General features: G+C 42.5%; 1 protein-coding gene across 1 annotated transcript in view; it reads right to left on the bottom strand.

Moving 5' to 3' along the window:
- Positions 1–141: 141 nt before the first annotated feature.
- The window catches only part of LOC118389919 (C3 and PZP-like alpha-2-macroglobulin domain-containing protein 8), a 53,961-nt gene continuing 38,441 nt past the window's right edge, over positions 142–15,661 (bottom strand). The window contains exons 35-43 of the mRNA XM_052457027.1: positions 14,025–14,278; positions 13,822–13,909; positions 9,341–9,415; positions 9,125–9,230; positions 8,752–8,862; positions 7,533–7,742; positions 6,555–6,629; positions 4,611–4,800; positions 142–1,061 (exon numbers count right to left, since the gene is read on the bottom strand). Coding sequence (XP_052312987.1) covers position 1,061; positions 4,611–4,800; positions 6,555–6,629; positions 7,533–7,742; positions 8,752–8,862; positions 9,125–9,230; positions 9,341–9,415; positions 13,822–13,909; positions 14,025–14,278 — 1,110 coding nt within the window. The 3' untranslated portion in view covers positions 142–1,060. The remainder of the gene's footprint in view (positions 1,062–4,610; positions 4,801–6,554; positions 6,630–7,532; positions 7,743–8,751; positions 8,863–9,124; positions 9,231–9,340; positions 9,416–13,821; positions 13,910–14,024; positions 14,279–15,661) is intronic.

The following is a 15,661-nucleotide window of genomic DNA, read 5'->3' as shown; positions in this document are numbered from 1 at the left end:
CCAACACAACTCCTTAACCACCAGGTCTGCTCTTAGTTTCCTATGTAACATATAGGCCTTTACATATAGGGAATAAAATTACTGCTACCTGAGGAGAGACTTACAGTAGCATGTAAAGTTAACTGCAAACAGAGACATGGATTGTATACAAAGTTTATTCTCTTGTTTTTCAAAAGCAGCTGTATTGAAAATGGATGTGGGGTTACATTGGTTTAAATGTGGTAAATGTACCATAGTTCCAAACCTTTATTCTTGTTTTAGGATATCAATAATCAAAATTTAACAAAACAAAATAGCTTATGTACTGTACAATCAAATCCCTGTCTGTTCAACAGTAAGGTGACAGCTATACCCAAATAGGACTTATTATGTGGAGATATTGGTAGCTTGGTAAAAATGTTTAGAAGAATTGAGCTTATCTTAATCCTCCAGTTTAAGGCTGCAGAAATTCCGTAGTAGGTTAACACACCAAATAAGTACATAAAGATATCCACTGTACACCTCAGTGTTCGACCTAAGGCTTCCTCAGAATTAATAAAATAGGTCCATGACATCTTGACATATTTTTGATGAATTAAATGAAGACATTGGTGTAGGTGACAGGACAAAAAGGCAACAGGGGGAGGCATTGGAACAAATAAACCAAAAAAGCACTAGCTACAAATAAATACCACAGATAGAAAAAACAAAAAAATACATTTGTTTTAACTCAGGTGTAATTACACCTCCATCTAGAGGTTACAGAAAAACAATGTAAAGGCACTACAGTGAATATCAAAGACGCTATGGTGTCTACTGTTGAATAAGAGACTGGAGATATAAAAGAGAGAAATACAGAGGGCTGGAGGGGGACTAGCATAGTAACACACGCACACACACGCACACACACGCACACACGTAGTCCTTTAGTCATTCATATGCGCGCACACACACACATCCCACCATCTCTTCCTTTCAGGATGGGCAGTCCCCACGTTTCCTTCTCTCTCCACCCACTCTAACATATTAACAAACAATGTACAATTTGGAGATCTGGCTGGTGATGCAGTCAGGGGAAGTTTCTGTGGAGGAGAGGAGAACAGTACACTGAATAAGATCTCTGACGATGTTCATTGCAATTTGATACAAGAGCAGTGGAGGCTCCTCAGAGGAGGAAAGGGAGGACCATCCTCCTAAGTGAATTTCATAAACATTTAAAAAGTTATCCTTTTTAGATAAAAGTATACTAAACATATTCACGTCACCAAATAATTTATTAAAATACAATGAAGGTCTACAGTAGCCACTACAGCACTCTGTAGGGTAGCACCTTTATGTACCCGGAGGACAGCTAGCTTCCGTTCTCCTGTGGGTAAATTGACTTAAAAACAAAACCCAGGAGGCTCATGGTTCTCACCCCCTTCCATAGACTTACACAATAATTATGACAACTTCTGGACGTCCTCCAACATATCAGAGCTCTTGCAGCATGAACTGACATGTTGTCCACCCAATCAAAGTATCAAAGATTGAATCTAGTACTGAAAGCATAAGCTACAGCTAGCTAGCACTGCAGTGCCTAAAATGTGGTGAGTAGTTGACTTAACCTCTTGAACCTCTGGGGGCAGTATTTCATTTTTGGATGAAAAACGTTCCCGTTTTAAACAAGATATTTTTTCACAAAAAGATGCTCGACTATGCATATAATTGACAGCTTTGGAAAGAAAACACTCTGACGTTTCCAAAACTGCAAAGATATTGTCTGTGAGTGCCACAGAACTAATGCTAGAGGCGAAACCAAGATGAAATTTCATACAGGAAGTGAGCCAGATTTTTGAGGCGCTGTGTTCCAATGTCTCCTTATATGGCTGTGAATGCGCAAGGAGAGAGCCTACACTTTCTGTCATTTCCCCAAGGTGTTTGCAGCACTGTGCCGTATTTGTAGGCATATCATTGGAAAATTGACCATAAGAGACTACATTTACCAGGTGTCCGCTCGGTGTCCTCCGTCGAAACTGTTGCGTAATCTCCAGGTGCGTGCATATTTCCATTTTGAACAGAGGAGAAACCAAACTGCCACGAGTGACTTATCATTGAATAGATATGTGAAAAACACATTGAGGATTGATTCTAAACAACGTTTGCCATGTTTCTGTCGATATTATGGAGTTAATTTGGAAAAAAGCTTGCGTTGTAATGACTTAATTTTCTGTTTTTTTTCTCAGCCAAACGTGATGAACAAAACGGAGCCATTTCTCCTACACAAATAATATTTTTGGAAAAACTGAACATTTGCTATCTAACTGAGAGTCTGCTCATTGAAAACATCCGAAGTTCTTCAAAGGTAAATGATTTTATTTGAATGCTTTTCTTGTTTTTTGTGAAAATGTTGCCTGCTGAATGCTAGGCTTAATGCTATGCTAGCTATCAATACTCTAACACAAATGCTTGTGTAGCTATGATTGAAAAGCATTTTTTGAACATCTGAGATGACAGTGTTGTTAACAAAAGGCTAAGCTTGTGAGCCAATATATTTATTTCATTTCATTTGCGATTTTCATGAATAGTTAACGTTGCGTTATGGTAATGAGCTTGAGGCTATAATTACGCTCCCGGATACAGGGTTTTTTCTTAGCCAAACGTGATGAACAAAACGGAGCGATTTCTCCTACACAAATAATATTTTTGGAAAAACTGAACATTTGCTATCTAACTGAAAGTCTCCTCATTGAAAACATCCGAAGTTCTTCAAAGGTAAATGATTTTATTTGAATGCTTTTCTTGTTTTTGTGAAAATGTTGCCTGCTGAATGCTAGGCTTAATGCTATGCTAGCTATCAATACTCTTACACAAATGCTTGTGTAGCTATGGTTGAAAAGCATTTTTTGAAAATCTGACATGACAGTGCTGTTAACAAAAGGCTAAGCTTGTGAGCCAATATATTTATTTCATTTCATTTGCGATTTTCATGAATAGTTAACGTTGCGTTATGGTAATGAGCTTGAGGCTATAATTACGCTCCCGGATACGGGATTGCTCGTCGCAACAGGTTAAAAAGAGAAAAAGACAATACTTTAACAGTTTTGAACAAATGAATTTCTTCCAAAATGAAGGAAAAGCAAGAGAGAGAGGGGTAATTAAAAATAAATCACTTTCAGGTTAACTTACTTAGCTAGTAAATGCAGCCTCCTCAAACAGCCTGCTCAAACAGAGGGATGCCATGTTAGCTATGACTATCCAACACAACACTGGAACTCTTCCAAGTCAAGGTAAGCTTTTGGTTTTACTAATTTATTGCCTCCGGGGCCCGCCAATGTAAGTGCTCAACTGCTTACTGACTGTACACTGTAACGTTACTGCATGATTGTAGCGGGTTTACTAACACGTTAGTTCTATTAGCTATGTTAGTTCTATTAGCTATGTACTATGACTTTACTTTAGCTCATATGGTGACAATGATGTAGGTTGTGTGTAGCGGTTATGATATGCTTGGATAGGTTTTTGTGTCTGGCTACATACATCTGATATGTTGTGCATTGAAGTCCACAAGTGGAGTGAAAAGGTGAGAGGAAGATGCTAGAAGGAATATACCATGGCTGCTATGAAAGTGAACTGTGTTTACGCATGATCAGGGGTGTATTCCGTTGAAAAACTTTTCTTAAACGTAAGAAAACAGAACAGGGATTAACATACCTGAATTTGTCCAATGAAAAACTTGTTTGCAACTTAATGATTACACCCCAGATCAGCTAGATGCAGGCAAGAGTGTGCAAGGCAGCATTGAATGTGTCACTGTCTGTCACCTCAAATGTTTCTATAGACCTGTGTGCACCTACATTGTAAACGTTCATTCATAAGCTTGGTTGTAGCAACCTCATGATGGTTAAAGGGAAAATGTGAGTATCACGTAGTAGCCTAAACCTATCGCTGTTTCATTCAACTGGGTGAATTGAATATGAATGACAGTCATCCAATATGCGGCAATAGAAATAAGGCCAATCGTAATCACTCATCTTAAAAGGCACTGACTGCCACTGATACCATCTATTGCATCTTGCCTATGCCGCTCGGCCATTGCTCATCCATATATTTACATGTACATATTCTTATTCCATCCCTTTACATTGTGTGTATAAGGTATTTAAAAAAAAAAAAAATGTAACCTTTTATTTAACTAGGCAAGTCAGTTAAGTTAAGAACAGTGTGTTAACGGCCTTGTTCAGGGGCAGAACGACAGATTTTTACCTTGTCAGCTCGGGGATTCCATCCAGCAACCTTTCGGTTACTGGCCCAACGCTCTAACCACTAGGCTACCTGCCACCCCAAAGGTAGTTGTTGTGGAATTGTTAGATTACTTGTTAGATATTATTGCACTGTCAGAACTAGAAGCACAAGAATTTCGCTACACTCGCATTAACATCTGCTAACCATGTGTATGTGACCAATAACATTTGATTTGACGTAGAGGTATCTGAATACACTTTGTTATTACAGAGGAAATAGACTGAAACAGGTTTGAAGGTACAAAGTCACAGTTGAGTTAATTTCAAGTCCTATCCACATTACCACCGTGTTAACATTTCCAACTCAGTGTTGTTGTGCAAACAGACAGAGAGGTCAGAGGGCCATACCATCGCTCATGGGTGTCCTTTGTGTCCAGTGTGGGTAGCTGGCTATCTGATGGACTGTCCTGCTCTCCCCCCTGCTCCCCTTCCGCCAGCTCAAAGTGGTCCTCCCCCTCCGCAGCGAAGGGTTCTGAGTCTGGGTCATACTCATAGGAGTAGTAGGACACCTCAGCCATGGAACCCTGCTCTTCCTCACCTACAGCATAAGAGAGAGGGACAGAGAGAGGGGAGGAGAGATGTTGAAAAAAATAGAAATAATAAAGATATGAGACAATTGTTCACACACATTGTTTTTGAGAGAACACTAATTTTGGCTAAAACGTTAAGGAGAATTGCAGTATGTTTCCACAGAGAATCTACCAAAAATGAGTTAATTGTACAAATTGGCCAGTAGGGGTCACTATGTCCTTTAAAAGTTCAGCCTCGTGTAAATCACTGCATGCACACTGCTCCTTTTGGAAATCATATATTTCAGATGACTACACACACTACATTCCATTTATTTTAACCAGTCTCTTAAACATAGTGTTTTGTTGAATTATTTGTGAACTCAGCTCTGATGCTGTTTCACCACTAAGGGAGGAACTGACTCCAAAGTCTCAATGTTTTCACTAAAATCTGTTGAGAATGCTGTCAGATTCTTGGCACAAAAAATCACATCCATCACAATCGACCTAACCTAACGCGCAGTGTAGCTCAGGTCAACAACATATAATAGCTCAGAATTACAGTTTGCACAATGTTCATTGAGTGTAATAATCTGGTTTGATACATGTTTTCTGTACGTGTGTACCGCTAGAGTTTTAATGGCATTCCTGTGGTGAGGTGTCTTCCAATGTGAAGCATCAGTCTTTGAACTGAGGAGACCTTTGACCTTTGTGGAACTCCATTACAGCTACTGTGAGCTGCAGGCTGGGAACAAGTCAGCACAGGCATATGCCACATCAAACACACACGCACGCACACACGGACTTGAGCCTACTCTATATCACACCCATGATCTCTGCTACACACCAACATAAAGAATGATATATCTGACCAGCAGTTCTGTAACAAGTTATTTCAGCATGACATCTAAGTGAACCCTGTGGAGGAGCAACAAATATCACCTTTAAGAAAAACGATCCACCTAAGTGAAACCTATACTCCTGTTTATCTGAATGTGAGAGTAGCCTGTAGAGTCAGTGCTCTACTTCCCCCTCTCCTCACCTTTCCTGCAGACTGGGGCAAGTCCCAACAGCCCCCAGCACACTGCAAGCAGCCAGAGTGATCAGACCTGGAGGACAGGAGGGAAGGAAGGGCAGGGGCTCTCATCTACACCTCTAGCTCTTCTACAACAATGATCAAACTCCTTAGACTTATTTTTACTTATAAAAATGATCAAACTCGTTATAAGCCAGAAGAAGCAGATGCATGTTGGTGGACATATACTTTACAGTGGGTGTAGGATAGAGCAAACTATTGTAGGCAGTCTGTATGTGAATGTTCTCAGAGGGTTGTATGTGTGTAGTCTGAGCTGGAGTAAGCTCCAATCCCTCATACAATACAGATCAATGGATACATGCAGATATACATTTACAGTGGGCACAGGAGAGGTCTGGTCTTCCTCTGGCAGGTGTGTATACAGTGTCTCGAGAGTGGGAACAGAGCAGAGCAGGGTTCCCTACAGTATGAGCCGCCTAACACGCCTGCACATGTCAACGCAAGCTTCACTCAGAGGTGATACGCCTGAACTCTCCAGCCCCTGCCTTTGGCTGGCACTCACAACACACACTCTTCACACTCCTCAATTATCACACACACTCCCTCCTGCAGCTGGGAACCGCTGGCGTTCAATGAGAGACAGGGGTGGGGGAGGTGTAGAGAGAGGAAAAGAGAGAGTGGTGTGTGTGAGCGTGCGTGTGTGTCTGTATGAGTGTGTGTGAGTGCTTTGCCTGGCACTGTATTTACCTTTGTGTACAGGCACAGGAGCTTGCCCTGGTTCCTCGCCTGTTGCAGTCTCTCTGTCCTCCGTGGTGGATTCCGCTGTGTGAACAAAGACACAACACAATGACAACAAGCCAATGTTACACGGACCACATATTAAACGGTACGGTTACAGTACAAGTGTGATATCTTTTCCCGTATTTCCAACGTGGGTGAATATCTCTAAATCACCCATACACAAACAAGCGACAATAGGAAGGTCTAAACACGTATCCGTTCCTTCTGATAATCTACTGTATGAAACATTTGGCACAGGCAGCCGAGTGTTCCCACACAGGTTTTGTCTGTGTCTTTTCCCAATCCGCTCCACAACAAGAAGGCTCCTTTGTTGTTGGTCTGTGCGTCGGAAAGGAATGTGACAGGGTTTTCAAAGGCCTGGACAAAAGCACTCTGTCATTTGGGGTGCCCTGTAATATAGCAGCGCTGGGAAGCTCTCCTCACAAACTTCATCCAGCCTGCACCTGAACAGCTGTTACCACAGCCACACACACACCAGCCCACCCTTTCTTCTCCTACATTTGTGTGTGTGTGTGATAGATTATGTGCATGTTGGGCTGCCCTGCACCCTCTTCCAGCACATCCTCAAAGGGTGTTTCTAATAATCAAAACATTTTGGAGACATATTTTAGGTGGATGTAATGTTTGACTATGAAATAGATCATGTTTTAGCTCTTCAATGTGTGGCAGCTGACCGATAAATTCGAGCCACATGTGAGCCTGGCTGGCAGAGACACTGGGAGGGGTTCAGAGCCTGGCAGTGTTAGGAGCAGTCAGTGGGTGTGGGGGCACAGCTGTAGCAGCTTTGAATTAAATCCATTCAGAGGATGAATTCACATCAAAGTCATGAATTGATTAATTGGCCATTACTGTAATTAAGGATTTTTCAACTAATTAGCTTAATTTCAAATGGAATGGAGCCCATCCCTGGTAGAGTAGTCTTACTCTGAGGACACTGGGACATGGGCACTTGTTCTATGCGGGTCCCGTTGCGGCAGGCGAAGACCTCCATCTGACACTGGTTCTGGTAGAGATGTCCATCTGAGCCACACACCGGCTCCCCGTCATAGCCACAGTCCCTGTAGCAAGTGCAACGCTCAAACTTCTCCTCCAGACAGCCAAACACCTTGTTACATTGGTTTCCCTGGACAAAGCCTGGGTCAGAGGAAACACAGAGGACAGGATCTTTTGCATTTTTCTAACAATGTTTATCAACATTGTGTGATTTTAGTTGTTACATTTAATCATCATAATAGAGCTCATCAGCTTGTCGCCCTAAAAAACGGAAATGAGTTACCTCTGGTTCGTTCAGCCATTCCTATGGGGAACATGAATGAGGAAAGAATAGGGTTTTGGGATAAACACCCAAAATAAGGTCTGAGGTAAATACTAGTGCTTTATGTGCTTTTTTTTATTACATAAATGCTTCAAAATTCACAAAAAGTGACACTAGCTGATGCAGATTATCATAGACCAAAATGTATATGATTTCTTAAGCCTGCGTTTACCACAGACCTTATTTTCTATGTTTATCCAGTGCCCAGGTAAAGGGTAGAGAATAGAGAATACATTTCATAGGAGGGAAAGTTGAGAGAGAGAGAGAGAGAGAAAGAGAGAGAGAGAGTGTGTGAGAGGATGTGTGTGTTCCCCAGGGCCCGAGCATGGTCTTTATCCAGCTGCACGGGGTCCCAGCCTCTCAGCCTCTCTCTCTTTGCCACTCTCTCAGCCAAGCTCGGCAAAACACAGTGCCAACACACACAGGGTCATCCACTCATCACCACAGCAAACTTCGCCATTTGTTGTAGCAACATCGGTCTTCGCTAATGAGTGTGTGTGTGTGTGTGTATGGTTGTGTCTCGTTGAAACTAAAACACTCGGCTCGGCACGATGACAACCAGGGCCAGTGGGCATTCCTGTGTGGGCCTGTTTTTCTGTTTCTTCTCTTTCCAATATCGGCCCGTGCCAATAACAATTTCGCCACGACACACACGCTCTTAGAAAGCATAGGGACAGGGAGGCTTACAGAGGAGCCCCGTGAAACATGTCACACTTTCACTCTCTCTCTCTCTTAGCTAAGCTTAATGGGCACTAACACAAGTATAATGGCATAGTTCCATTAATGGAAATACAGTAGAGTTTTGTAACTCGGTGGTGTAGCTCTTACCTATCCACTGGTTGGTTGAGCTCTCCACCTCGTTGCACGTGGTGCCATCACACAGCTCGCGGGCCAGTGGACTGCTCTCGCTCACGTTGTAAAAGCGGGTGGCCTCAAACGCTGTGGAGAAAGAGAGAGAGAGAGAGAGAGAGAGAGAGAGAGAGAGAGAGAGAGAGAGAGAGAGACACACAAAGATTTGTATGAGTGGTGGATGCACCTCTCTCTCCACAAAACAACACTGTCTCTATATTTTTAACCACATACTATTGAATTCCAATTTCCTCCGAGAGAAGACTGTCGGTAATCATACTAAATCATTGTGAAGATAGAGGAGGGTTTCCCTGCTCGCAAAGTGAGCATATTCATAACATCAGAGGCACACCTGGTTCGTAGTAGTCGTACACCTTGACTGGAACAGGCGCTGTCTTGCCCACTATGTACTGCCTGACAGCCTGGAAGGCCACACACGTCATACACTGACTGGAGATCTGTGTGGTGGGAAAACACAGAGACAGGTCAAATGTTAACCAGTTAGAATTGATCAAACAGAAAAGTACACCACAGCTATACACAGATCACAATGGTGATATACTGGTACCTCATCAAAGTAGAAGAGGACCTTCCTTCCGTCCACTTCGTACCTCTTCAGACCCACCCTCTTGTCCATTAGCAGCTGTTTGATGAGAAACGGGGAGAGGATGGGGGTCAGTACATATTCTAATCTACAATTAACCTAACATTCAATAACATCCCTTTCAACAAACACTATTATACAGTACAAAACCACTGTCAAAGCCTTTTAGTTTAAAGGGTTAAATACAAAGTTTTTTTGTTGTCTCACTGGTCAGTAAGTAGTCTGGTGACTTCATTTCAGCCTAGTTGTACAGTAGGTAGGTCAAGTCTGTTTACAAGCTGAAGAGAGGGAGCCAGAGACAGCTTCCAATAACAGTATCAGTGTCTATGAGGGAGTTGCTGATACAGCGTAAGGGGTTGGGTGTTGGGGGGAGCATGGGGGCACGGGTGTTAATTCCTCCCACAGGGCTCTCTAGAAGGTGGCAGTCCTATGGACAGATGAAGTTTATGAGGTGCTCAGCCTGAGCTGGCGCCACTGGGACACACACACACACAGAGTTCGGTAGAGAGTAATAGAGTATGTGTGTGTCTGTGTGTGAGTAGGCTGTGTGTTGGCTGTGTTGTTTGACAAGAACTATAATTATAGTAACAACTTGAAATGTATTCCATTCACCTTCTCTTAGCACTTAAAGTAAAATAAAATAGGTAGCATAGTTAATGTGAGGCATTTTGTTCCATTCAGCTCAGCCCCATTATACTGATAAAAAAGAGCCATAGAGACATAAGCCAAAGTGTGTTGTGTAATCATTCCAAGTAACATTGATGAAAACAACAACACATGACTGCATAAGCGAGGCTCCATCTCGTAAAGTGAGGAATGCTGCTGGTCAAGGCAGTCAGGCAGTCGTAAGGCAGGGAGGCTAGCAGGGGTGGCTCTGTAAACCTAGCTTGTTAGCCACTAAACAACACAGGTCAGCACTGACTCCCTCAAGTCTCAGGGAGCTAGTGTGTGATTGTGTGTGTGTGTGTGTGTGTGTGTGTGTGTGTGTGTGTGTGTGTGTGTGTGTGTGTGTGTGTGTGTGTGTGTGTGTGTGTGTGTGTGTGTGTGTGTGTGTGTGTGTGTGTGTGTGTGTGTGTGTGTGTGTGTGTGTGTGTGTGTGTGTGTGTGTGTGCATGCGTGCGTGTGTGTGTGTGTGTTATCCCAGGTAGGTAGGTCTTTATAAAGCTGGAGTCTGTGACCCATAACTCTGCAGTAATGGGGGAGATAAGCATTTGATGAGTGACTGGGGAGGTGACCTCAACTAACCCTCCCTAAGATGGCTGCCATGGGTCCCGCTCCCCTAGCTCTCAGAGGGGGGTAATAAACAGTGGCAACCCCCTGCCCTGGCGGCTAGGTTTTAGGCCAAGAGAGGGTAGGTGCCCCCTGCCCTGGCTCCCTGTGGAGCCCCAGAGACACAGTAATGTGCCAGAGTTGGCCCTCATCCAGACAACACTACAGTCCTTAAACACTGCAGTAAAAATACTCTCTCAATAGTGATTACCCCACTGCTTCATAAACACACACACGTAGATCCAGTCGACCCAGTTTAGGCTATGTCTGCCAAGAGTTCCAGCACGCTCGCATGAAAAAATACAAAAGTGTATACTATGGTAGGAATACTATAGTATTCACTTTAGTGTTTTTGGATATTTTACTGTAGTATATAGTAATATTTACTGCAGTATACTGTAGAGGTCGACCGATTAATCGGAATGGCTGAATAATTAGGGCCGATTTCAAGTTTTCATAACAATAGGAAATCGGTATTTTTGGACATCGATTTGGCCGATTATTATATATATATATTTTTACACACCTTTATTTCATCTTTATTTAACTAGGCAAGTCAGTTAAGAACACATTCTTATTTTCAATGACGGCCTAGGAATGGTGGGTTAAATGTCTCGTTCAGTGGCAGAACGACTGATTTTCACCTTGTCAGCTCGGGGAATTCAATCTTGCAACCTTACAGTTAACTAGTCCAACGCTCTAACCACCTGCCCCTCATTGCACTCCACGAGGAGACTGCCTGTTACGCGAATGCAGTTAGCCAAGTTAAGTTACTTGCTTGCATTAAACTTATCTTATAAAAAACCATCAATCAATCAATCATAATCACTAGTTAACTACACATGGTTGATGATATTACTAGTTTATCTTGCGTGTCCTGCGTTGCATATAAACGATGTGGTGCGTATCGTTGCTCCAATGTGTCCCTAACCATGAACATCAATGCCTTTCTTAAAATCAATACACAGAAGTATAGATTTTTAAACCTGCATATTTAGCTAAAAGAAATCCAGGTTAGCAGGCAATATTAACCAGGTGAAATTGTGTCACTTCTCTTGCGTTCATTGCACGCAGAGTCAGTGTATATGCAACAGTTTGGGCCGCCTAATTTGCCAGAAGTTTACGTAATTATGACATAACATTGAAGGTTGTGCAATGTAACAGGAATATTTAGACTAATGGATGCCACCCGTTAGATAAAATACGGAACGGTTCCGTATTTCACTGAAAGTTTAAACGTCTTGTTTTCCAAATGATAGTTTCCGGATTCGACCATATTAATGACCTAAGGCTCGTATTTCTGTGTGTTATTATGTTATAACTAAGTCTATGATTTGATAGAGCAGTCTGACTGAGCGGTGGTAGGCAGCAACAGGCTCGTAAGTATTCATTCACTTCATTCACTTTTGTGCGTTTTGCCAGCAGCTCTTCGTTGTGCGTCAAGCATTGAGCTGTTTATGACTTCAAGCCTATCAACTACTGAGATTAGGCTGGTGTAACCGATGTGAAATGGCTAGCTAATTAGCGGGGTGTGCACTAATAGTGTTTCAAACGTCACTCGCTCTGAGACTTGGAGCAGTTGTTCCCCTTACTCTGCATGGGAAACGCTGCTTTGAGGGTGGCTGTTGTCGATGTGTTCCTGGTTCGAGCCCAGGGAGGAGCGAGGAGAGGGACGGAAGCTATACTGTTACACTGGCAATACTAAAGTGCCTATAAGAACATCCAATAGTCAAAGGTATATGAAATACAAATGGTATAGAGAGAAATAGTCCTATAATTCCTATAATAACTACAACCTAAAACGTCTTACCTGGGAATATTAAAGACTCATGTTAAAAGGAACCAGCAGCTTTCATATGTTCTCATGTTCTGAGCAAGGAACTTAAAAGTTAGCTTTCTTACATGGCACATATTGCACTTTTACTTTCCAACACTTTGTTTTTGCATTATTTAAACCAAATTGAACATGTTTCATTATTTATTTGAGGCTAAATTGATTTTATTGATTATATTGTATTAAGTTAAAATAAGTGTTCATTCAGTATTGTTGTAATTGTCATTATTAGAAATACAGTTTAAAAATCGTCCGATTAATCGGTATCGGATTTTTTGGGTCCTCCAATAATCGGTATCGGCATTGAAAAATCAGAATCAGTCGACCTCTAGTATACTGTATTATCTACAGTTTATTATAGTATAAATACTGTAATAAAATAGTAGAATATAGTATAGTAATTACTGTAGTGTTTGTGCGGACTGTAGTATACTGTAGTATTTACTAAAGTGTTTTGGTTTGATTATTTTTGACATAGAAGTGGAGGGCTTCTCCTTGAGGAAACCTACTGGAGTAATAGTAAAAGAGCAAATGTTCCATAACCTGTAGGTAGATAAGACTGGAGTTTCTATAACCACAGGGAACACAATATACTACATGGTCTATACTTGGCATGTAGGTTTCTCACTTACAGTTGGCACAAATTGAGGAGGGGAATGGGCAGGGTGTATACAAATAAATACTGTAGTATTTACTATAGTTAAAAAAAGTAGTTACTGCAGTGTTTTTTTAATTGTCAGTAATGGGATGTAATGGAGTTTACATTGTGTGTGTGTGTGTGTGTGTGTGTGTGTGTGTGTGTGTGTGTGTGTGTGTGTGTGTGTGTGTGTGTGTGTGTGTGTGTGTGTGTGTGTGTGTGTGTGTGTGTGTGTGTGTGTGTGTGTGTGTGTGTGTGTGTGTGTGTGTGTGTGTGTGTGTGTGGAAGAAGTTAAGCTACACTAAAGCTATCCTTAAGGAAAAAAAATAAGTTTCTTGAAAAACTACTTCACTACATCCAAACTACTTCGTGGTAAATAATCATATCTAAATCTGAAATATCATAGACTACAAGTTGCAAGAACTGATCACTCTGGAGTAAAGGTTTAATTTAGCCTGTTAAACACAAATACTATGTTTCAAGTGAGAATTAGGAATCTGAAAAACAAAGGAAATTCTTGCCTACTTCACCTGATCAATACCACGCCACCTCATCTGAAATTGTCTGTCTGTCTGTCTGTCTGTCTGTCTGTCTGTCTGTCTGTCTGTCTGTCTGTCTGTCTGTCTGTCTGTCTCTGTATGTCTGTCTGTCTGTCTGTCTGTCTGTCTGTCTGTCTGTCTGTCTGTCTGTCTGTTTATGTCCTACCCTCTCCAAGCTTTCCACATCGGAACGGAAACCTGAGAGCAGAGGGACCTCCAAGACAGCCATGTTGGAAGAACCTGAGTGGAGCCACCTGAAGAGAGAAACAGAGTTAGACGCTAAGCTAAATGCTAGCAGAACTAGGCTAGCTAGGCTAAATGCTAGCTAGGCTAAAGGCTGCTGCACTGAGCCAACTGTCTCTGCCCTACCTGGCGCAGGCTTCCAGGGTGATGCGGTAGTCCAGGTTGTCTTGGTGAGCTGCGGGGTCTTCATCATCGGTGGCCGCCCGGCGTTTGCGGCTCAGCTCTGAGCGGTTGTCGGCACGGGAACGGGAGCGAGGACTAGGGTGGCGGGGGGAGGGTGGTGCTGGCGGGTGCCGCTCCTGCCTGGGTTCTTTCAGGTCCACCTTGAGCTGGAAGGCTGGCTTGACCAAGGGGTCAGGCACGTTGTAGGATACATCAATCTGAGGAGAGACAGAATGTATTCCAGATTGTGGGTGGAATAGATAGTGCAGAGAAAAGTTGTGTGCAGAGAAAACCCATTGAATATGGAAGGTAACACATGCACGCACGCACGCACGCACGCACGCACACACACACACACACACACACACACACACACACACACACACACACACAGACACACACACACACACACACACACACACACACACACACACACACACACACACACACACACACACACACACACACACACACACACACACACACACACACACACACACACACACACACACACACACACAGACACACACACACACACACACACACACACACACACACACACACACACACACACACACACACACACACACACACACACAGGCTCCCTCTCTTTCATCATACTAATCTGGAGAGAGGGATGTGCTGAGGGAGGGAGGTGTGAAAGCAGGAAATTAGGAGGTGTGTGAATAGATGGAGGGATGTATGGAGGAGTGGAGGGGGGCAGAGATAGGCAGCAATAGTGGCCTTCTTCAGCCATGGCTCCTATATACACTGAGTGTACAAAACATTAAGAACACCTGCTATTTCCATGACATACAGGTGAACGTTATGATCACTTATTGATGTCACCTTTCACGCTCAACAGTTTCCTGTGTGTATCAGGAATGGTCCACCACCCAAAGGACATCCAGTTAATTTAACATAACTGTTGGATGCATTGGAGTCAACATGGGTCAGCATCCCTGTGGAATGCTTTCGACAACTTGTAGTCCACTCCGGATAAATTGAGTCTGTTCTGAAGGCAAAAGGGGTGCAAAGCAATATTAGGAAGGTGTTCCTAATGTTTTGTACACTCAATGTATACAGTGCCTTTGGAAAGTATTCAGACCCCTTCCCCTTTCCACATTTTGTTACGTTACAGCCGTATTCTAAAATTGATTAAATATATTTTTTTTCAGTCTGCACACAATACCCTCATAATGACAAAGTGAAAATAAACTAATTTATATCTTTTTTTAAACAACAGAAATACCTCATTTATATAAGTATACAGAACCTTTGCTATAAAACTGGAAATTGAGCTCAGGTGCATCCTGTTTCCATTGATCATCCTTGAGATGTTTCTACAACTTTATTGGAGTCGACCTGTGGTAAATTCAATTGATAGGATGTGACTTGGAATGGCACACACCTGTCTATATAAGGTCCCAGAGTTGACAGTGCATGTCAGAGCAAACACTAAGCCATGAGGTCGAATGAATTGTCTGTAGAGCTCCGAGACAGGATTGTGTCAAGGAACAGATCTGGGGAAGGGTACCAAACAATGTCTGCAGCATTAAAGGTCCACAAGAACACAGTGGCCTCCATCATTCTTAAATGGA

The sequence above is a fragment of the Oncorhynchus keta genome, chromosome 1 (assembly GCF_023373465.1).
Source record: "Oncorhynchus keta strain PuntledgeMale-10-30-2019 chromosome 1, Oket_V2, whole genome shotgun sequence".
Lineage (NCBI taxonomy): Eukaryota > Metazoa > Chordata > Actinopteri > Salmoniformes > Salmonidae > Oncorhynchus > Oncorhynchus keta.
This window is presented reverse-complemented; position numbering and strand designations above follow the sequence as displayed.